The sequence below is a fragment of the Drosophila navojoa genome, chromosome X, assembly GCF_054131105.1.
Source record: "Drosophila navojoa isolate 15081-1374.11 chromosome X, UAZ_NAV_1.0, whole genome shotgun sequence".
Classification (NCBI taxonomy): Eukaryota; Metazoa; Arthropoda; class Insecta; order Diptera; family Drosophilidae; genus Drosophila; species Drosophila navojoa.
Genome location: NC_142895.1, coordinates 20,775,649 through 20,800,413, shown reverse-complemented (window position 1 = coordinate 20,800,413; position 24,765 = coordinate 20,775,649). Strand labels below are relative to the sequence as shown.

At 40.6% G+C, this 24,765-nt stretch overlaps 1 protein-coding gene across 7 annotated transcripts in view; it reads right to left on the bottom strand.

Annotated features, from left to right (window-relative positions):
- shakB (Innexin family member shaking B) overlaps positions 1 to 17,559 on the bottom strand; it is a 70,972-nt gene extending 53,413 nt beyond the window's left edge. Inside the window, exons 1-2 of one of the 7 annotated variants that reach the window (XM_089264252.1) lie at positions 17,107 to 17,559; positions 13,510 to 14,381 (exon numbers count right to left, since the gene is read on the bottom strand). In XM_089264252.1, coding sequence (XP_089120378.1) covers positions 13,510 to 13,853 — 344 coding nt within the window. In that variant the 5' untranslated portion in view covers positions 13,854 to 14,381; positions 17,107 to 17,559. Of the gene's footprint in view, positions 1 to 13,509; positions 14,382 to 16,293; positions 16,610 to 16,787 lie in introns of all 7 variants that reach the window. The other 6 variants (XM_030387992.2, XM_089264247.1, XM_089264248.1 and 3 more) reach the window with 6 other exon arrangements.
- Between the last annotated feature and the right edge of the window lie 7,206 nt (positions 17,560 to 24,765).

Sequence of the window (24,765 nt, the reverse complement as noted above, 5' to 3'; positions counted from 1 at the left end):
GGCTTAAAAGTCTATCTCTGTCCCTCTCTCTCTCTCTCTCTCTCTCTCTCTGTCTCTTTGATTGTCATTCCGGCAGTCAGTTAGCAGTGACTGCAGGAGAATAAGGACTCACTTGGCAGCAGCCACTTTTATGCATAGACAGTATTATTTATATATGTAGATGTGTACATGCCTGCAGACACAATGCTCGCACGTACACATAACAACGCAGGCAGCCAAGCAGAGGCAGAGAGAGAGAGAGACAGACTGAGAGACAGTCAGTCATAGACATGCAAATCGAGTCAGTGCGCGTTGTCTTCATTGAAAGTTTAGATTCTTTTCTTATTAATATTTAAAAAGTTCGCAGCGAACCAGCAAATTGAGCCAGCCTCTGCCTCTGACGCACTGCGTCTCATATCACATTCAAAATATGCACCAGGCAGTCGGATTACGGCAGCAGAGACTTTCTCAATTATTCTGGCTCAGCTCGAGTGCCTAAATATTACATTTAACAAACAATAATTTGAGCTGCTACGAAAACATTGTTGAAATTAACAATTGTGTGAAGAGAGGCAGAAGGGAGGGGAAGAGTGAGAGAGGCAGAGAAAGAGAGAGAGAAGGGGAGTTGGAGAGGATGAGAAAGGGTGAGAAAGAGTTGAAGGCAGAGAGAGGGAGAGATATAGTTCAAATTATAGTTTGTTTGGAGAGAGGCAAAAGGAGAGAAAGAGAGTGAGAGAGTAAGGAAGAGAGGAAGATGAAGATAGAGCTTAGATTAGAAATTGATTGTATCAATAGAAGGAGAAGAAGGGAGAGCGTGGGAATGACAAAAGGGGAGTGAGATACTAAAGTAGATTATAAATTGCTTGGAGAGAGACAGAGTGTGTTAGAGAGAGAGAGAGAGAGAGAGAGAGAGATATATATATAAAGTCTCATACATAGTTTATAATATACATAGTTTGAAGAGAGGCAGACTGAGAGGGAGAGAGAGAGAGAGAGGAAGAGAAGAAAGAGAAGCAGTTGAGAGAGAGAGAGAGAGAGAGAGAGAGAGAGAGATAAATAAATAGACATAGCTTATATTATTAATAGTTTGGAGAGAAAGGAAAGAGAAAGTTTGACAGAAAGAGATAGAATGAGAGAGACTTGGCATAAGTTATAAATTGTTTGGAGAGAGCTAGAAGGAAACTGAAATAACGCAAGGAAGAGAGAGAGAGATAGAGATAGGGAGACTCCCATAAAAATTAGTCTCCTTATATTTTCTAGACTTTAGCTTAATATATTTAATACGCCAGCAGGACAGCCAAAAGTTGCAGGTGTCAACTCGATTCAACTTTCGAGAGTCTTCCAGGCACTTCAATACATAAGTTCTTCAATAACATTTTTTTACCTATGCAGTTTGATTTTTATTTGCATTTCTATTTGCCTTTTCCACTTTTTTGTTTTTTTGTATTTTTTTTTTTGTATTTTTTGTATATTCAAGCATAAAGTTTGAACGTAGCCCTTGTGCGTGCACTTGTCAGTCTCCATTTCTATTCTGCAGTTTTTCTTCCTTGAAACTCTGTCGACAACTGCAGTGCATTGTGCCCATCTGACACACACACACACACACATGGGCTTGTGTGTGCGCGTGTGTGTGTATTTACATGCTTACATTTCATACAAGCATAAGAAAATATTTGCACTTACATAGTTTTTGCTCTTCTCTCTCACTTCTCTCGCTCTCCCTCTCTCTCTCTCTCTCTCTCCCACTCTGTTGTTCGTTTCTTTTTTGTGCTCTCTTTTTTTTCATATGCGCTTCACTACTCAGCTCGTGTGTACTTTTGTCTGGTTTCCTTTCCGTTTTGGGCGCTTGCTTTCTTAATTTTTCTATCCCTTTTGCCTGTTTTCGTTTCGTTTTGTCTTTGCTCCCCTTTGATGGCTGGCAAAGCGTAGAATTTTGTGTGCGTTTGCTTTGCAACATATTTACACACACACACACAAACACACACAGACATACACTTATAGATATAAGCAGCAGCCAGAAGTTGAAGACAAAATTTGCATGCTTTAGGCAGCTGGCGCAGGCTGGAGCCAGCTCAGGTTTGGGCCAGCTTTAAGGAGAGCCTTTAATTGTGGCCAGAAGCTGAAATTCGCAGTTTGCTGAATTCGACAGAAATGTTTCATCAATTTTGATTGTCAGACTCCTGTCGCTGAGCCTGTCAGGATTTTCCTTTTTGATTCAAGTCGATTTTCGGCGCTTTGTCAAATTTGCGTTGCTGATTGGCATTTAGCGATAAGCGGAATGGCAACGGCACTTGATAAGGCGCACTGCCGGGAGGACGTGGGGCGCGAGACACGAGACACCGTACTGGGTGGGAGGTCCTTTTATGAACTATGCAAAACATTTGCCAGCTGAGCCCCTGCAGCCAAGTTGTTCGCTTCTATTTACATTGTATGCATATTTAAGCTCATTTCATTTGCGCTTCAATTTGTTAGGCAAACAGTAAAAGTAGCTCGCCAGGCTGCAGGCTAGAACTATATGCTAAAATACACACACGCACACACACACGCACATAGAGAGACATACACATGCACTTTGGCATTCAAGTCTGTGTGAGCAACTAATTACATATTAATTTGAGTGGGCTCAAGATGTGAAATCATGAAGTTAGAGAGCCGGAAAACGGTGGGGAAAAATTGATTTTAAATGTGCAACTTTATTGTTTGAGTAGGCTCAGAATGCACTAAATAGATTGCACTTTGATTTACAGTCTACCAAACATCTCTTTGAATTGATTGTTGCATCATGTTCTACTGCTCTTTAGACCATAGATAATATCGTAACAGCGATAATGTTATGTTTGCGATAGATCGATTGATCTAGTTCGATTGATATATCTCAGTGAATGTCTTCTACAACTTTTTTTTTCTTAGATTAAAATTAAGAAAGTTTCAATAATATTTTGTGTCGAGTTAGTTAAGGAGAAATATAGGTTTTTTTTTAAGACTGGAGTTTTTTAAAATATATTTAATGAATAATATATTATATATTTAATAAAAAATAAAATATTACTTATATGTATACATATAATTCATATAAATTTGTTTATTTATTGGTAATTGTAAACAAATTTTAAAATTTTATTCAATATTTTAGTTGTTATAGCAAATTGAATTATTTATTTTAAAACTTTAACCAAAAAGTTGAATTTTTCGTCGTTTGACCATAAGAATTAGCTTTTATAGCAGTGAAACTATCGGTAATTCCGTTGGCTAACTAAAGATAGGAGTCACTAACGATGTTTTTATAACAGTACTCTAAAGGCTATAGAGTAGCCTTTAAATTAAATTTTCTGTTTCCATCCCCTTACGAAGGCTAAGAAGGCTCTACTGCTGAAACCTTCTCATCCATTGACTGAAGGTAGATAAACTTCTTTTTACAAACATTTTGCTACAAATGATAAAACAATAATAAAATAGAGTCTTCATTTCAACAGCTGCGCCTAGAAGTAGGCAATGGCAAATGTGAGCCTTAAGATCTTATAAACTCATATGTAAATAAAATCTTTTTGGGAGGCTTAAGAGCGACATGTTTGGCCTTGAGAACTAAATCATGGGGCTTAATATATGTAAATGATTATGTAGTTCCGTCTAAAAACGATTCTGAAAGAGTCTTCAAGGAAATGCACGAGCCTAATTAGCTTTCGGCTCGCATGAATACGATTTCATAGACATTAAGAAACTCAGGTGATGGAATTACATATTCATAAGCTTAGACCTTCTGCTGATTCGCTTTTCGCTATAAATTCAAATGAAGTTTTTCCAAATTTTTAACAAATTCGCTTATTCGAAAAGGTGTTTTGCCCAGCGCAGCTCGGAGATAGTTGATGCAAGAAAGAAAAGTTTTTCTGCAAAATATAGTGGCTGTATCCGGTTCAGCGAAGGGCAGATTTGTGCTATATGTGCGTGTGTGTGTGCGTGGGTGTGCATTGGGTAAGCCATTCGTGTAGTCGGCTTGGACATTTTGCAAATTTATTACATTGCACCGACAAGTTTCGCGTGTTTCGTTTCGTGCGCCTACACTCCACTTAACAGCTGAGCGGCAAATGCCACACCGCCAGCAACACCAGCACCGCCAGCACCACCACTCAATCAGTCAAAAGCCGCCCACCCGCTGTGCACACAGCGCACCACGCGAATCCACGCGTTCAATCCGCTTTTTGGCCAGTCGCCAAGTGCAACTTTTGCACCTAAGAAAATGTGCAGCGCACCGCGGGCCACAATTTTTAATAAGTGCACCCCCAAAAAGTTGGCATCCACATTGGCGTTGCCATCGACAGAGGCAGAGGCAGCAGCAGAGGCAGCGACGTTCGCGTTGACAAGGCAAAATGCCAAATGCCGCGACTTAAAACGAAAACATCAACATTGCTGGCCATTGGCAGTCCCGCTGTCCTGGTGTCCCACTGTCCTGCTGGCCCGGCTTTGCATCCGTATCAGCACAGCAAGCGAGAGAATGACTGAGAGAGAGAGAGAGAGGGGGGGGCGAGAGAGTACGGATTGTCCCTTCCAACATTTTCCTGGCCTTCCTTTTGATTTCACACGCTGCTATGCAATTTTGCCTATGCTTCGGGAGCATTGACCGGCCACAAAATGCACCAGCCCAAGCACCAGCACCAGCACCAGCACCAGCGCCCGCCCCGCACCCGCAGTCGAAACACACAGGCTCGACAAGCCCGACAGAGCCAGCAGAGCCCCCGTCCCCACCCAGAGAGCCCGCCCAGCCGAATGGCAGCCGCATCAGTTGGCACAACGTTGCGTAATATACAAAAATCACAGGAGACTAAAAGTCGAAAAGCCAAAGAGCCCGAAGAGCCCGTCGAGCTCGAGAAGCTCGAGGAGCTCGAAGAGAGGGCCACTTTTAAAGTTGATGTCTGATAAAATATAAATTTATTTATAGAATTTAAGGCACTTGCGGCAAAACCTTTCAAGCGCCACGAAATAATCCGAATAAATTAGTAATTAAATCAGAGCTGGCAACGGTGCGTATGATTTATATATCTATGTTGCTTACGGATTAATAAACCAATCAAAGCATCGATAAATAATTATTGCTGTAAATTGGTAAAGTAGAAGCCGAAGCATGAATACATCATTTATATGCATTGAGGCGTAAAACTCTGACAAGTGCTCAAATCAAATGTAATTTGAATAAAAAAAAAAAAATAAAAAAAATATTCACTAGAAATTACAGCATGATGAAATCGTAATTACGTAATTATGCTCCAGGTTTGTTGATTATGATTTTTAGTTCATTGCAGTTGAAGCAAATGTAATTTCAATACAAATATTTTGTTTAATGTATTTACATTTTGTTGCCATTAAACATTTGAATGAAATGTTAAATATTGAATTAAATATTTATTGAATATAATATGTGTGTACGTGAATTAGTAAAGAGTTGACCTAATTGCTTTGAATAATTTAGTATATTAAATTGAATAGTAAAAAAAATACTCAACATAAAATAAAAGTTCGATACATTAAATATGTATGAATAAAAAGTATTCAATAAACGACAAATATAATAGTTAAATATATTTTATATATAACAAATAATATTAATTCAATATATTAAATTTTGGGAAAAAAGTATTTAATTTATGAAATAATAAAAATTATTAATTAATTTATTTTTATATACATAAAGAGTATTCAAGATTTATTTATTTAATTTATGAAATAATAACAATTAATAATTAATTTATAACAATTAATAATGAATTAATTTATAAATTTATAAAAATAAAGATATACATAAAAAGTATTCAATATATTCCATATTTTAATGAAAAATAATTTTTATAAAAAATAAAAAAATATATATTTTGCATTAAAATTATTAATAAGCAATATTGAATATATTAAATATTTGCCATGTGTGTAAAATAATAATAATATAATATAATAAAATCTAAAAAAAAAATTAAATATGTAAAATGATAATTACACACAGAAACAATTTACATAAAAATACATTCAAAATATATAAAATAATATTTGAGTACAAATATATAATTTATAAAATTATTTCAAGGAATTAAAAAAATAATTTGCTGATTCATGAATTTACTGCATTTAATTCAATTTGCCCTTTCATGAATATTTAAAATAGTCCCTCAAGCAACACCCCTTTTGCAACTTTATTCAAATAAATATTTATTAAAAATAAATTTGAATGACATCATAATTAAATTCAAGCATAGGCAACATTGATGCACCGTTTGCTGCTCACCTAATTTAATATAAAGCGAAATATTTATTTATTTAATGTGTTGGTCGTATGCTCTATATACGATGCTTACCTAATTTATTTATTTAAAGTCGAAGCTGATTATTTTATTAAAGTTTCAATTTCGAGTCGCACTCTATTTGCTGTTGTTGTTGTTTGTGTTGTTGTGTGTATTTATTTCTATAATATTCGCGCTGAACAGCATTGAGAGTTTCATTTATTCGCGGTTTACGTTGATTAAGTCAAAGTAAATACGAAAGCCACGGTCCTTGCTCTGCTGCCGCCCCCTTCTCCTCCTGCAGCGAGCACCACCTGCCACCTTTGGCAGTGGAGTGAGGTGGGGGAGGTAGGTAGGGAGGCAGGCAAGCGTTTTCAATTGCTTTTCATGTGCGTTGAGACGCAAAAGTCAAAGCTCTGGGTTCAATGAATGCTGAGAGCTGCCGCCGTGAACTTTAATGCTCGCTTGAAGCGAGCCAAGGCGCAAGAGCGGTGCCGAGGGGGGGTGGGTGGCTGCTGGCTGAGGGTGGGTCAAGAGCCAGCCGGCTAGATTAGTGAACGAGTGATAAATCTTTATCACTTATTCAACAAACAGCGCCCAGTGCCGGCTAAATTGATTAATTGCTCAAATAAACGCGCGACGAGTCGAGACGAGTCGAGACGCGTCTCATCTTCACTTATCTCAATTCGTCTGCACTCAGCACTCGGCACTCAGAGCGGCGGCTCTCACAACATTCGCCGCGGGCCCTTTAAGCCAACAACGTGGCCACAAATCAAAGTAGCCCCGCGGTCTGGCTAAACGCTGACAACTCTCGTCACGTTCCGCACAACGGAAATAATTTATCAAAGTGGGTTTATATTAAATAATGACTAGATGACACCAATAACGATGCCCATAGCCATGGTCGGCATAATTAGTAGACATTCTGTGAGGGGGGGGGGGGGGGAGGGAGGCAGGGGGGATTACGAGTGCAAATTAAAAAACGACAGAAATAGATTATTGATGGGTCGACGCTCTTTTGACTGGATTGATGAGTGGGGCTGGGTAGGGGGGTAATATTAAGGAATTACATTTCATACACTTGTAAGGCCTGTTGTCTTCTTCTTCTTGCCTGTTGGCCAGTAAATATTTACATTGGCCTAAACCAATTACGAGCGCACGCCCCCAAAAAATGCGAGCAAAACCAGAATAAAAACCATTTAGTTGGCCAGGCTCAAAGCGAAATTATGTGCACAACTGGCAAAGCGCTTTTCATTTTATTTTCTCTCCTTCTCCTTCTTCTTCTTGTTTTTTGTTAATTAACTCAGTTAAAAGTGCGCTAAACAAATTGCAAGGGATATCTTTTTGTTTTTCTTTCTCGTCTACTAATTTTTGTGCTTTATTTTTGCTTTTTTTTTTTTGCTTTTTTTGCGGCTCTTAAAAAGTTATGAACGCTTAGCGGAAAAATTTTAAGACCTTCCGAGATAATTAACCAAAGCATAAGCCCATTTTCCAAGTGTTTGAGTAGGCCAACAAAAACGTCGCATACATGAGCTGCGCCTTACGGAAAGACTGTCTGCAGCGATGTCAACTGAGAGAGAGAGAGAGAGGGAGAGAGAAAGAAAGTTCTAAGAAAGAACTAAGTGATATCCTGTAATAGACGTGGGTATATATAGGTGTGGCATACGACTGCTGCTCAGAGCCTAAAATGTATATTTCCTATTATGAGTAGAGTCCAACGACAAAGGAGCATTGTATAGTATATAATGGGCAGGACTTGCAGATACCCTGTACGCAAACATCCTTTAGAGCTCTTAGAATAACACTTGAATAGTAATTATATTAAGAGCCAAGTTGATAGACCTAAGGATACCCTGTAGTACGTTATGTGATACAATTTTCGGTATAATACATGTGCCTAAGCTATGAAACTGAACTAGGAACATAACTATGAATAGAACGCAATGGCGTCTGCCCATCGATGGACAGGCAGGACCTTAAGATACCCTGTACTATGCGATATACTGTTTAGAATAATATAAGCCTGAAGTGTATATTGAATGCAAGCCAAGTCATGAAAAGTCTTAAGTGAAGGAATGAAGACAAAATGAAGGACTAACAGATACCCTGTACGAAGATATCCCTTAGAAAAATAATAATGATTATTATAATAGCCGCAAGCAGATTCAAAACCAAGTTGACTTGAGTCTTCAATGTATGTATAATACTATGAATCGTAATTTACCATAACTGAAGAAGGGAAGACTTGCAAATACCCTGTATTAAGATGGAATAAAATAATATTATGAATAATCAAATTGATCTTAAATCAAACTAATCTGAGCTTAAGTCACTTCCCACATAAATGCACAGCCAATATACCCGCTGCTCTCATATCCATGTTCAAGAGGTATTCTAAACGGGAAGCGCTCAATGCTCATTGAGATTTTTTGCAAACATTTTGATTATAGACTTGAAGTGCGAACAGATTACTGAAACCGATTTTCGTAGGCAATGGGGGTGCCCACATCAACACACACACACACACACACAATAGACTATGTGCGCGTACACTTCCTTGATCAGGCCTGTTGACAGTCGTCCGTGAAACGTCAAAGTCAATATACAAAAAATAAAGAAGAAGAAGAAGAAGAAGAGAAAAAAAAAGAATGGTGCGAGGCTTTGCCATTCAGTCTGTTTAGTAGGTGCTATAATACAATCAGCCGAATCAGACAGGCGACGAAACGTGGCCACATTAAGCAGGTGAGTGTTGGCACGCCCACTCACACACGCACACACACACACACACGCACGCACACGCATACTCGTGCAGTAAAACGCGAGACGGGCGCATTATGCAAAACTTTTTAAAAGTCAGGCAGAAAAATGTTTTTGAAACGCTAAATTACTTTTGAATGGCAGCCGGGCGGGCAGCACTGTTGATATGGGCGTGGCAGCAACGTCACAATTTCATTTGTGCTTCCTCATACACCACGACCACGCCTCCGCCTACCCAGCCACCCAGCTAGTCTTGCGCCGCAGCTTTAGTGGGCGTATGTGTGTGTGTGTATGAGTATGTGTGTGTGTGTGTGGGCACATTTTTTAGCGTTACGTCTGAAGAGCGGAAATACTTATCCCAACACTTGAGCATCATGTGCTGCCGACGCAGCGTCGACTGCGCTATGTGCTGCCAGCAAAAAAAATAAAGCTAAAAAGAAAGCTTAAAAAAGCTAAAACTGTTCAAGCTGACTATCAAATGCTCTTTCTATGATGTCTGAATGAGTTTTCGAGCTGAATTTGCAGGTTTTTATTATTATTATTTTATTTATATTTAATTTTCGTTTTATTTAGTATTTTTAATATTATTAATATAATTATAATTATTATTTTATTACTATCATATTTAATTACTTTTAGCCTTGTTTATTCACCTCCTTCACATTCTGCTCTCTTTTCTGATCTCTTCTTGAATGAATATCATATCCCCTTTCCCCCCTCGGGGTCCGTGGCTTTCGGCTCTGTCAAGCGGCTGGCGAAAAGGCTTATACTCCAGCTGGGCGCTGCCAAACTTGCATAACTGTGCCACGCCGTCTCCACGCAGTGTCTTAGCCGCAAGCGTCTAAGGTCGCAGCAGCACTCGGTCAGGGGGCGGGGCGGGCGTGGCAGAGCCGTGTAGGTGTTTTGAATGTTTAGCTCAAGTGGCTTTTTAAAACATATTCTATGCTAATTAAGGGCCTGCGCTTGGGGCAGGTGGCGGCAAGGGGCGCTGGGTGGGCGTGTGGGAGGCGTGTGGTGGGCGTGTGTGGGGCCATGGCTTAAATGAGTTGTCGTCGTGGACGTTCTTGTTTGCCTTTGATAAGCAAAGATTGCTGCCAGCCAATGTCATCAATGGGGTGGGTGGGGCAGTGGTTGGGCGGCTGGGTGGCCTCCATTGCGTAATCCTTAAAGTTGAATTTCTGTTCACAGGCTGCCATCGAGCGCCAGCCAGGCCAATTTAATTAACGAATTAACAAAGCCAGAAGTTTTTGCGGCTTTTTTAAGTGATTTCGGTTTCGGCAACAGCATCCCCATCAGGGTCTAGACTGCGGCGCCCAATTATTTTGCGGCCTTGTTGTGCATAATTGAATTATTGCCATATGCAAAGCCAAAAATAAAGGATAAAGCCCAGCCCACAAGACTCTGCCTCCCGCCCTCTCTCTCTCTCTCTCTCGCTACTATTCAGTGTGACCCAAACAGAGCCCAGCCCCGAAAAGCAGCCCCAAAAATCAACCCCAAGCGACAGCCGACAGACGACGACGAGGCGACAAACTTTTCTCTTGTGGCTTTTTATATTTTGGCGGCTTTTGCTTGTTAAATAAATCAAAGTCGACAAAGCTCAAATAAAAATAAGAAAAAAATAAACACTAAGCCCCAGTAAAAGGCAAAGACAAAAGGCGCTCGGCTCAGACCGAAAGGGCGCCAATAAATTGAATTATAAATTTAATTGAGAATTGGCTCTGCCCCAGCCCCCCACTTGACGCATTAACATTAACGAGTCTTACAACTGTTACCCTGTTCCGAAAGCTCCATCAATATTACGATATAAATATATTTGCTCGCACTTTAAATAGAGAGGATTGTTTCGATGCCGAGAGACCCAAGACCTTCATCCGACTGGGGATAGTAATCAATATCCACCCGAGAGACCTGCTTACTTGATTGTAGTATTACTTAAAGCTTATCAAATTTATTTATTTATTTTGTAGAGATTCGAATTATTATTAAATTAAGAGAAACTTAAAAATAAGTCACTGATAACTGCGTTCTTTATCAATCCCATATGCTATAGTGAGACAACTTAATAGTTGTTTTTCTGAAGCCAATATGTATTCTCATTCCGCCTGATGCTGTGCTTGATACTGGCTTGACCGAAATAGTCCAATAGGCTTTATCCTTATCAAATCTGTTTTATTTCCTCACGTATTTATTCTCTTGTGAAATTCTCTGTAGTCTTATATATACGAGACAATTTCAATTGGTTAATTTTAATTCAGATTAAGCTCCTTCCAAAGCAGCAGAAATATTTTGTTATAATATTTTATTAAAAATAAATTAATAAATTTAATAATGCAATAGTTATAATTTGTTAATTTTATCATAACAATTGCAAAATAAAAATCTAAAAAAAAAAAAAAAACAGAATTTAAATGCTTAATTAAGTTTCCAGCATAACATTTGCTTAGTAAAATATTTTAAATAATGTTAATGCCAGTTCCCATAAACAAGAATTGTTCCTCCTGCAGCATTTCATGTTATGCTATTAACAGCATTCTGTTAATAACATAACTCCAACACCAGTTCTCTTACTGGTTTTCTGTGCTTGACACCCTCTTGTTCATTGCCTCTCCTGGTATTGACACTTATAATACAATTTATCCGAGCTGCAGAGCTACCATCCCGCATTGCAACGCCCGACGCCTCTACTCCAACAAATAAAAAGAAAATGGAAAAGGTTTTCCTGAAGACTAGCATGAAGCATGACCCTGCTCTAGCCTGAAGCTGCCAAATACTTAAATAGGCAATACTAAAGTGAGCCCAAAAACGATTTTAAGATTCTTATATTAGAAAAGTTCAGTGCAATTCTCGAATTCGGCAAATGTGGAGTAGTTTCATTTTACCTCTCTAGTAATACTCATCCCACTCTTCCATGCTCTTGCTAAGCAAACAATCTCCCATGTGCTACGACTTTGTAGCTGACTTATTTCTACCTAGATCGGTAGATCGAATTGAACTAGTTACAATCCCTGCTCCATTCACAGAATCTGTTTGCGGATCTGTGTAGACTTTATCCATGGGGGCCTCCCCATTTTCTAGCTGCCTTCAGAGCTGCGCCATCAGCAGCGTCGCTCAGCTGGCGGCTATTAGCTGCGAGCTATGGGCTGCTCATAATGCGGCCAGTCAAGAGCCCAATTGGAGTTAAGCGAGCAGCACAAATGGTGGCTCAGCTCAGGCCTGACCACCTATTTCCCACACATTTGACCCGCGGCCTCGCCAGAGCGAGCATCTCGTAAGACATACGCCCGCGCTTAATGCAGCCTGCCCTGCAGCGGTCTGCGGTTGGTTGGGCCAGGGCCTGCCATGGGCTGGTCGCCGTGTGGGCTGCCTCCCAAAAGGCTCCTAGCCACAAGGCGTTTGCCTCTGTAATACAAAACGGCCCAAGCCACTCGACAAGGCTAATGCGACTTTATGGCATCATAAACAAACCCCTTAAAAGTGTCAAAACAAATCTTTTTTATGGAGAACAAAATGAATATATGTATATAAAAATATATAAATATAAAAAAATATAAAAATATATGAAAAAAAAATGTATTCTTTTATATATATGCTAGCGTATATTTTTACCAGAAACCGAATCAGAGCAAAGAATTTATCGAAACTCGTTTTTATACTCATTCCCAAACCGGAAATGAGTATATTGGTTTTCTACAACGTCCGCCTTGCGCGTTCGTCTGACCGAATGAATTATCGGAAAGACTACAGACTTGAAATTAAGATTATTTACTCCTGTATATCCTGGAATTATAGGGTTACAAGATTTTTGCGATCCTCAAATTGAAATATTCCATTTTCATATCTATAAACGAGAACAGGTTTGTTAAATTGCTACGGATTTGAAATTTTTAGTGTATATTCCCATTGGGAACACAAGCTGAAGGAGTTATGATTGTTAAATCTACGTCCATTGGGGGCGTGTGAAATCGGCTCAAACTGTACTTGTTTAACTATAGTTAATCACTCAATATTTAACGACTAAATTACAGCATGTTTGATAGCTTCTTATTAGCATTTAAAATTAAAGTTCATATATATTTAAAGATGAAACATCGATATGTTCCTTGATCGATTAATTTCGATGAAAATCGATCATTTTTCTTATAAACTAAAATGAAGTGATATGATTATTAATCGAGAGCCAGACCTTTGCTGCAATTGCATAAAATATTCTCATTTATATATTCACATTTCAGATATATTTCAGATATATTCGTATTACTAAATATTTATTATAATATCAGTTTATGTGTAGATATACAAGACACCGTCATGCATGCTACAGCTTGGCAACACTTCTCTTTACTTACACACACATGCTGAACAGACTATGTGGAAGCCGTTGCTTTTGGAGGGCGGAGAGAGTGAGCGAGAGAGAGAGGGAGAGGGAGAGGGAATGATTTATAGATCTGAAAGAGAGATAGCGATGCTGGTAGGGCGAGAGGTGGTGGTGGTTGGGTAGAGTTTGACGTACCGTTTCGGCTGAACAATCTTTCGTTCGTTGTTGCGTATGGAGGCGTTCGGACCGTATCGTCCGAGCAGTGCGCTCTGGGATTGAGAGATGCCACCGGCGGCACTGGCGCTGGCCGCTGTGATAGCCGCGATACCGCTGCGCAGGGAGGTGCCTAGCTCACGATGATGGAAGGCGCCAATGGCTGACTGCGATTGTACGGCATAGTCGAGGCCGGGTAGCTCCAGCGAAGCAATCGGATGGATGCGGGTCAGCGAGAGCGTGCTCTCCAGCACCGTACTGAGCAGCGGTGCGCTGCGCAGGGATCTCAGACTGCCGCGCCTCGTTAACGTATCGGGCTTATACATTTAGCCAATGCCCGCTCCCACTCCCCGCCGCGGGGAGCCGGGAGAGCTGCTTGAGCTGCTGGAGCCGGGGCAGCCGAATCGCCAGCCCACCAGCTCGACAGCCCTTTTCACACTCACGCCCGTCGCCTAATTGGTCAAGTGCTGGCAAAGCGTGCACGCAGTCAACCCCTGCCCAGCCCAGCCCAGCCCAGCCCGGCTCAGTCCGGCCAGGTCCCAAATGGCTGCTTGGCTCGTATAATTGTTATAAACGGTTTGGGTCTGTTATCGGCACTCTTTTGCGGCACGGCGACGTTTTATAAGCAATTACGTTGCCAAGTGTGTAAAACTTGTCGGTCACGCGACCGCCGACTCCAGCTCCAGCTCCAACTCCAACTTCAGCTGTGACTGCAACTCCCACTACACACCTTCACGAGCAATTCGTGGCTGGTGACTAGTGACCGCCTGCGTTTTGTTTGCGCAAATGTTTGTACAAATTACTTATCGCCCGACAAATGGCCGCGGCGACCCCGACGTCTCGTCTCGTGGCTCCTGCTTTGCATATGATTTGCATGAGATTCGCTTTGTCCGATTGCGCTCGGGAGCAACTGGACAAACAGTGCCTAGGGCAAAGGGGCAAGGAACGGAGGTGGAGGTGGAGGGGGGATAACATTGGTGTCGAGCTACGGACGCTATTTACAAAAATGTACAAAATGCTCTCTAAGTGCAATCAATACACTGCAATGAATGCGGCACAACGAGTGCTTCGAGTGCCCAGACGACGCCGCCGATGTGGAGGGGGCGTGGTCGGTGGCAGAGTATGCAGCTATCCTCTCAATTGAGCACTGCTTGTTCGTCTACAAGATTACGTAATGAATTGAGCTCAAAACTCAATGCAAGTGTGTGTGTGTGTGTGTATTTATGTGTGTGCGTGTGCATGTAGAGGCATATACATATATTTACCACCACATACGCTGAGCTGCATCTGAATGGACTATAAACCCACTAAATATTAATATATACATATATACATTTACAAACTATGATATAAATGTAGACTGAGCTGAGCAGAGCAGAGAGAGGAGAGAGAGAATGAGAGAGATATCGTAAATTATGGGTAAACCCTATAATATAGCAAAACACCAACTGGCTGAATAACTATATAAAATATATCATTTAATCATTAAATAAATCTTCACTTTGATCAGCTTCAGATTGGACTTTTTTGAACTCTTTTTCTTTCTCATTTTAAATATATTTTTCAATAAAAAATATAAAAATTTTTCAATAAATTGAGCTGGACTTGATTCAATTTGAGAATCAATTGTCTAACAGTTTTTTAAATAATTTATTTAATTTTATCCAATTTAATATTAGACTTCATCTAATGAATTAATACATACGTGCCCCCTTTGATCAGCTACTGATTAAAAAAAAATAATCTGCCTTCATATAATTAAAAAAAAAATTATTTACGGATTAATATGAACTCTCCTTTTTTTTAAATTTATTTTTATTAAATTGATGTATATTTCTTGTTATTTTCTTTTATTTTTTTTTTTTTTTAGTCTAAAATTGAAATGAAAATTTCAAACAAAATTCCTTTCATCAAAAATTAATTCAACTTTATTTATATTCTTTTTTCTAACAGTCGACAATTCGGACATAAGCCACAAGATAAATTCTTTTAACCAAAAATGATTAGAAATTTGTTAAAGCGACAGTGAAATCACTTTCAAGCTAAATATTCAAACTTAAGTTACAGAAATAGTTTAGACGGAATAAATTCGGACAATTTCTCAAATACCCGCTAAAATATATTAAGATAATTATATTATTTGAGCTACATGAGACAGCATACAACGCCACCTAGCGGGCAAGGCCTGATGATCTTCAAGAAATAACTTCAATATCAAGTTAAGCAGGGCAATAGTTAACTTCCTTTGCTTCTTGCTACAAATTCAGACCTAAGCTCAATGCGGAACTCGTAAAAATGAACAGATTCCATGTAACGTACATTAATGACAAACTATACATATATACATATGTTGTTTACAATCAGAATTGGCTATAAGAATTATCTAAGATAAAGATGAGCTGAAATTGTAATTTATATTTTACAGACGTTTATGAAATCTCGATGTTGATTTCTTCTCAAGACCTAAGTTGTATGTGTGACACATTGAGAGTTTCTAGAATGTCAAGTAATCGATAAGTGTGGATATCGATAACTATTGGTCAGCTAGACTCGCTAGTCTAGTATGTTGGGCGAATTGATGCATATTTTACAAGAATCGAATCGGCTCAAAGATGCAAACTTCAGTTCATTCGAGAGACAAAGAGAGAGAGAGAGAGAGAGATAGATAGATTTGTGCATATTGTAATTGATAATGTTTCATATATTGTGTGCTTATAATTAGTAAATTGTATGAGCATGCATGTTGGATAGTTGTTCTAAACTCACTTGTGTCAAATCTAAACAAACGATGATGACGTTGTTGATTAATTATGATGGCAATGAGGGCATTGGCAGTGTTGAGGCGGTTCTTGTTCTTATAGAATTGTTGTTGTTGTTGTTACTGTTGTTGTTATTGTTGGTGCTGCTGTTACTGTTGCTTGTTGCTTGTTGGCTGTGGCAGTGTTGCAAGCTATTGGCTCTTCCACTGGGGCAACAAAACCGCAGCTAACGCCGCCCTCTCCGTGCCCGTCTCCTCTATCCACTCCAATATTGTTTTGTTTTTCTCTGGCCCGGCACTCGGATAAGTTCATTTAGCACTGCACTTCATATATATATATATATGTATATACATATACATATACATACACATAGACATATACATATACATATATCTATATGTGTATATATATATGTATGTATATATATATATATGTGTATAGATAGATAGATAGATAGATGTTATATATCTATTGGTTGTAATGACTTTTCGATTTATTTACAGTTTTGTTGTAGTTGCTGTTGTTGTTGTTGTTGTATGACTCGTTCTAAGCGTTGCTCAAGATGGTTTGGGAGGCAATCGATCGCAGTAACTAGCGATTGCTTCGTCTGACTAACTGATTGAGTGGGTGACGTGTGCACTGATTGATAAATATATATATATATATGTATATATATTGAATAGCTGATCGATTAATCGACTGATCGACTGACTGACTGATTGACTGACTGACTGACTGACTGATTGACTGACTGACTGGTTGGTTGGTTGGTTGTTTGGCTGACAGGTTTTGCACTAGTTGTATGACTGATTGAACCTACTATGAAGCTGGACGAATCAAATGGGTAGCCACTGGCTGTGCTGATGCTCGCAATCGTTGCTGCTGCTGTTGATGTTGCCGCCGATGTTGTTGTTGTTGGTGCTGCTGCTGCTGCTGATGTTGCTGCTGCCAGCACTGTCTCTGGCTTTAGCGTCTTGCCACCGAGTCCAATCCATGTTTGGCCGTGCTGCTGCGTTCAGCCTACACATCCGACACGCACACACACCCACACACGGCGCGCGTGTGTCTGTGCGCCCCGACTGTCTGCAGTTGTGTGCGTGCCTCAGCAATGAACCAAACAAAAAACAAACAAAAAATTCACTCGCTTCGCGCTCACTTTGCCCGCGCACACTCGACTCGCGCGTCTATCGCACTAATCGTTATCGATAACAGCCTCGTTGATTCGCACTGCAAATAGAAGAGGAAACAAAAAAACGAAAACTTCATTTTAATATTGAATTTAAGAGCTTCAACTAATCATGCAAATAGATTTCGCATTCGTTATGCTAAAGATATGGGGGACCGCAGCGACAACAACAAAAATAAATCAAAGTTTCCCCTAAACATAAGTTGTTTATATTGATTTAGATTTCTTGCTCTTCTTCTTGCCATGTTTGTTTTCAGTTTCGGTTTTAGGGTTCGGCTTACACCCAACTGGGCCCCAGAGCAGCTCCCTGCCGTTTGGTTGGTCACTTTTGCTCTGCTTTGATTGATGGATTCCCATGTTTACCCATCGAACCATTACCAAAGATGATGATGATGATGATGATGATGATGAAGGACAGGAAAAAGTCGAAGAAGAAGAAGGGAAGGGCTAGCCACACACACAACGGGAGACGAACAGATTTCGATGGAGTAATACTCGATTATCGTAATATATCATAATTCCCTAGTTTCCATGGGGCTAGCTCTCTGCGCTCTGACAGTTTTAAGGTCAAAGTTGAAAGCCTATGAAATGCATTTGATTATTATTATTATTATTACTATGCATATTATGTTTAGTGAGCGGAAACCTGAGCAGGAGAATTGCAAATGGAATGGGAGTCGCAGAGCTAGAGCTGCTTTAAGGCCTGCCCTAACATTAAATTCTCGAATGTAAATCAAATTGATGTGAATAGTTATGATATATTGCCAGAAAATCGAGTTCTCCTTTCGTCCATTCCCTCACTCAGCCGCAGCTTTAGCGGGAAAACTGAAAACTTTAAGGCACATCTTAAGTTCGTTGCGAGGCAAAGTCCGCTACATGCTACGTGCCAACACGCTTGCACCCACCCACACACCCACACACACACACACACACACAGTGAAAGGATGCCCATTGAGAAGGGAAGGAAGAAGAAAAAAAAAATGAAGTGAAATTTACTTTGACATATTTTTGTGCTTAGCAAAGCAAATACTTTCATTATTTTTGCTGTTGGCATTAAGTTTCTTGCATTGTTGTTGTTCCCGCCGCTGGCCATGTGCTACGTAATCACACACACACACACACACACATACACTGGCATGCTGAGCCACTTGCCTCTGAGCTGCATTTGAGTGAGGCTCAAAACATTTGTGGTCACGCCCACAAAACAGAACACAAAGCGAGCCGAGCAGGAGGTGGAATATGCTGCATATACTATGCTATATTCCACTGTATATATATGTATATGTGTACATATATATATGAAGATGGCCAACGTGGACAGAAGCGGTATTTCGTACACATTTCGGACAGCAGGACAGAGGGACAGAGACAGAGACGTGGCTAAGGGGTCACTGTATAAGCACAATATGCGGGAGCGGTATTTCGATAAACGCCACTGGACCAGCCAAGCCCAAACAGGGCAGGGGCAGGGCAGGGGTGGCGAGGGTACGGTGTTTTGGGGCGCTGTCACGTTAGTTGTGGAATTTGTAATTTTTGCTCAAAACAATTTTATATGGCAGCGCTTGGTAGACTGAAACTGATTGTAGATACGACACGCTCCTTTGACTCAGCGACCCAGCGACCGAGCGACCGAGCGACAGACTCACTTTCTTTGTTATCTGTATATACAAATACATATACAGATATACATACACAAGTGCGTGTGTGTGTGTGTACATATGTAAAAGCATAAGATTGTGTTGTGTCGCGTCTTCTTTTTGCTGGAGTTCATGACACAATTTCAACGGCGATACGCTTAAATAGACTTTTATTTATGTTACGCCCCCTACCAGAGCCATGCCCAAAGATACGCCCACATGCCCATAGTTCGGTGTAATCAATTTCTCTTGTGTAAACTTTAACAAAATCTATATCAATATATATATAATATAACATCTTGATTTTTTTGTTTCCTCTTTTTTTTTTTTTTGTTTTTTTTTTTTTTTTTGTGACTGCGATTGTTGTTGTTTTTTTTTTTTTTTAATTTTTAGTTTGAGGTGTTTAATAAAAAAACCAAAAGAAAAAATATTTTATACAGATACTATGTGAGTATATATGAAGGGCAAATATATATGTCATTATGTATGTATGTCCTTTTTATGTAAAATTATATTTTATATACTTTGTTTTGCCATTTGTTACTGAACAAGATCTAAGTAGACCCTACCATATATTCATCTATATATATATTTTTCCCATAAGTTAGCAGCCCTAGGCTATCAGTAGACCTCAGATATAGAGAGCTATAGATAGGCTTCTATACAACACACTGAGAGCGAAGCAATTGTGGACCGAAAGGATGTCCAGCTAAGAGACCGAGAAGTAAGTGCTGTCGCGTACCTGAGGCTTAATTTTGATGGCCATTGTCATTATGACTCGGCCATAAAAGGGATAAACTATAAAACGATCGGAGGCGTGGACTGAGGGGCGGAGTGACCCCTAACAGCAATTGAGCACTTTATAGCTCAATAATTCGACCAATGGGAATTGACTTTATTCAACTGCAAGCTGAGGCTGTAGAAATACCCTAGGCATACCCTAGGCTAATGAGGTATAGAAGGTATATAAGTATATCAAGTCTACAAGTTAAAGGGTATATAAGGTAAGGATGGTATACACACAATCTATGTGTATATATTATGTTTATAAGGTATAACAAATATAAAATCTATATAAGGTATAAAGCGTATATCAGGCAGCGCGAATGTATTATATATATGTATATATTTTATATGATTTTTCAAATTCCGAGTTACACTCTAGGTAACATCTATGTCGTTATAGCACATCTGCTCAACTAAAAGTTATTCTTTATATGAATGTCTACTATTGTATAAAGTAATTAGCTCATATGTCATATTAAAATCTCCCTCTCTCTCTGCCTTTCTCTGTCTCTCTCTCTCCATCTCTCTCCATCTCTCTCTTTCTATCTCTCTCTCTATATATATCTTTAAGTTACCTCCACACTTGAATTTACTTTAACTCATTTCAAGTAATTTTTAAGCCTTCTGCTTTCTCCTTCGAAGCTGATACGCAACAACTTTGGGGGGCAAATTCCAAAGTTAATTGTTCAGCCGTTCGAGCTCATTTCTCTATTTCTGTCCCAGTCGCGATTTGTCAAGTCAAGCGGCATCATTAGTGGAACATCGTCATCAATATACGGTTACATGACTCGGGGCTTGAGTTTGGCTTATGATGCTCCTCTGCTTCCTCTTGCCCAACTCCAACTAGTAGTACTTTATTATGCTTTAACTTCCGAGTTCCAAGTTGCCTGTTATTGCTGTTGTTGTTGTTGTTGCTATTGTTATTATTGTTATTGGCATTGCTGTTGCTGTTGTTGTTGCTGTTGTTGCTGCTTTCATTGGTACCATATAAAAGGCTACCGAAACTCTTGGTCGCTCGTAAATTTTGCGAAATAAAATGGCAATAAAACAAGCCATATTCTTATGCTCTTGTGTTTTTCGTACATTTGGCAATTATTTGATTACTTTAGCCCGAAAATTTATTAGCTAAACAAACATTGAAATTCATACACACACACAAACACACACACACACACAGACAAGGTTTGGCGAGTGTTGAAGCACGTTTCCTTGCTTAGAAAGAGACGACACTAGCACATGAGACACATAGTGAAAGAGAAAGAGCGAGTGAGAAAGAGAGAGAGAGCAGCTCTTGGTAAATATTAAATTAATCAAGTTTCATTTTTCGGGTTTAATTATTCGTGTAGATGATGTTTGCGACACACAAACACACATACACACATACACACAGCTGGTCTATTTGCCAAATCTTTATCACTTCAATCTACACACACACACACACACACACACACATGGATGTTGGTCGTGTGTAGACACAAGGCACACCTAGGCACCTACGCATGGCGCCCAAAATTATGCAATCCAATGTGCCTCTGAATAATTACACAGCCGTGCACCGTCAACATTCATCAGCGGCGCACAGAAAATATTGTTTATTCAACACGAACGCGCCGCAGTGCAAACTGTCAACTGTCGCTTGCACCTAGCGCAGGACATAAAGCAGGCCTCCAATTGGAATTACCTAGTAAAGCAGAGGCACATAGAGTGGATAGAGAGAGAGAGAGAGAGGGAGAGAGAGAGAGAGAGAGAGAGATAGAAAGACTGAGCGATTGGAAGACAGAATTTGAGAGAGATAAAGAAGGGGAGAGCGAGAGATTTGGAGATATCGAGTAAAAGAACGAAATATACTGAGAGAAAGAGAGAGAGAGAGAGAATAGAAAGTAAAAATGGGAGAGAGAGGTAGAGAGAGAGAGAGAGAATAGAAAGTAAAAATGGGAGAGAGAGATAGAGAGAGAAAGAGAGAGAGAACAGAATGCGAAAATGGGAGAAATAGAGAGAGAGATAGATAGGGAAACCGAACAAGTAGGAATATGTGGAAAAGAGATAGAGTAACAAAAATAAATATGTTGGAGGAGAGAGAGAGTAAAAAAGATCAATATATATATAGAGAGAGAGAGAGAGTGAGAGAGTAAGAGACAGACAGAGAAGCGTAGAACCAGAAAGGTAGAGCAAGTGAGCTAAGTGATTTGCAGAGGGACAGATCAGAGAGAATTAGACAAAGAAAAAGATCAAGAGGTCAAGAGAAAACACAAAATAATAGAGAGGTGATGATAAAGAAATCGAAGATAGAAAAGAATAGACACAGTGACAAGGACAGATGCAAAAGCACAGATAGAAAGGGAGAACTAGAATCAAATTGACGTAGAAAAAGACATGAAGTGAACGGAACTTTTGTCACGCAGACATCAACCTCACCTCCCCATATAAATAGCCATGCCAGGTTGCTCGGGCTAGAGAATGAGTCCAAGCGCCATCGCTGAGCAGTGCTGCTTGCTCAGGTAGTGTGCCTGCCCAACTACAAATGCGCAGAGAGAGAGAGAGAGAGAGAGAGAGAGAGAGAGAGCGATGTCTGCTCACACCAAGATACCCTGGGAAACACTTGATCGCATTAAATGAGGATGCTTGAGCCTCGACAACTGAAATGTGTCCTGGGCCAACATTGGCAATCCACTCTGATCCCATTAATCTGCAGCTGCAATTGCCTCGTTCCGGCATCGTCAAAGTGGAGAGGCAAATGTGCGGCTTGTCAGCTGCTTTGGTCGGCAATTTTGGGGATAAGCCTGTTGTGGTATGTGGCCTGGGCATGCGAGGGAGCTAAGTCCAATAATTGGGTATGTCAATATGTTAAAAATGTTGAGAGCGAGGAAGGAGGGGAGGGGGTGGCCAACTGGGCGAAGGCTGGACCGGAGCGAATCAGGGAAACGTGGATAATGCGATTTCAATGGCCATATGCGTTTAACATATTAAAATACACTTTGTTGTATTAGAGCCTAAGCCGAAGAGGACATGACCGGGAATGCCGGAAAAATCGTTGGCATTGTCAATCCTTTTCGCACAAGGAGGTCCGTCCGAGGACCAGGCAGGGCTCAGCGAGGGGCTGGACCGAGTCAGATTAGGCTCAGGCAAATCATCAACACATCATCAAGGACAGATGCAGATAAAAGCCACGCACTAGCCCGTTGAGCAGGAGACGGGAAGGCGTGGAGGCGGACGAGCTGGCGCGCAAGTCGAAGAATTCGGAATGCTCTTGGAATATCTGGTAGATGGGCTGCTAAGACACAGCCACGCCGAATTGAATCAATAAAATTCAAATTAGTTTTGGGTAATCATTGTGGGGGACTCACGCTCACGCTTCGAGCTCCAACTCTGTCGCTCTGTGTGCGTGTGTGTGTGTGTGTTTGTGTGTGAGCAGGGGTTCAATCATTTATCCATTTCAGTGGTGGGCCATTGCAAAAAGGATCCAAATTGATACCGTGCAGCTCAGCCTAGCACCACACCACCCCGAACCGCACCGCCCCGCCGCGCCCCTCTGCTTTCAGCACGGCTCGCACCACCAAAGTTTGGAGCAAAGTGTTTGCTGGCCTAATCCAGTTGAGCAGCCAGTGAATGGAAAACCCCAAACAGAATGGACAGACGGACGGACGGACAGACGGACAGACGGACGTACGGACAGAACGACCCGAAGTCGGCGCCTCGAATTCGACTTTGCTTGTTGTCTAGGCAAATCAAATTAGAATCAAGTAATTTTGCCATGATTCCCAACGTTTGACCGCAAGCTCAATTAAATTACCAACTTCAGAAGGAGCAGGGCGAATGACAAACGTAAATGCGAGACAAAGTCGACGCAGCAATACACTATAGAGCCCATGTGGTCTAGGGTATAGAGACTAGAGTTCAAGTGAGTTCAAGTCACATTCAATTGCCGAGCTTTGAATATTGTTTCCTCAGTTGAGCAGCCAGACAATATTCCCAGATGGGTGCTCGAGTCCTGTGGCGTATTAGTGGACCGCTGCCAATCCGTTAGCCGCGTCATTTCATCTCACTGCGCTCCATCATCGACTACGTTGGGGGCTTTTTCGGCGATTTGCATTTCCCCAAGGAAACGGGCAACCGTAAACCAAGCATCTAACACTTGTCGTTCTCGTTCTACCTCTCTCTCCCACTCCCACTCCCTCTCTCTCTCTCTCCCTCACACATTCCATTTGGCACTCCCTTTCGGTTGTCTGCTCAGCTCCAGCGCTTTTATCCTTTAGCTAGTTTGTGGGTCATGCTTGGCGGCTAAGGCGTTAAGTGTCTTGGATTTATTATTAGATTTGTCTTTGTTTATGTGCTTGCGCGCCAGTGTGTGTGTGTGTGTGTGTGTGTGTGTGTGTGTGTGTGTGTGTGTGTGTGTGTGTGTGTGTGTGTGTGTGTGTGTTGCCTATCCACAGGATATATGTGCTTTGGCGCTTTCTGTATTTGCTGGCTGGCAAAATCTCAACAACTGCTCAACATGGCCTGGCAGGGCATCCTTAGTTAAAGCTTCAACTCCGCCAGACGCTGCCAAGCAGCTCCCTCTGCCTCTCTCCCTCTCTCTCTCTCTATCTCTGTCTCTCTCTCATGCCTTGTGCTAATGTGGTTTGTTAGTTTTTGGCTGCCATTAAAAGGCTTTGCTCTGGGATTTGTGTACGTGTTGAAATTAACAAACTTTTCACACACACACACACACACACACACACACACACACACACACTCACACACATATATAGACATTGTCCTGTCGCCTCATATTGGCAGCTGTATAATAATCAATTTAGGTGAAAATTGGAAAAACAGCTTAAAGCCATAAAACGTTTCGTTTGCTTAGCATGCTAGAGCCCGGCCACGCCCA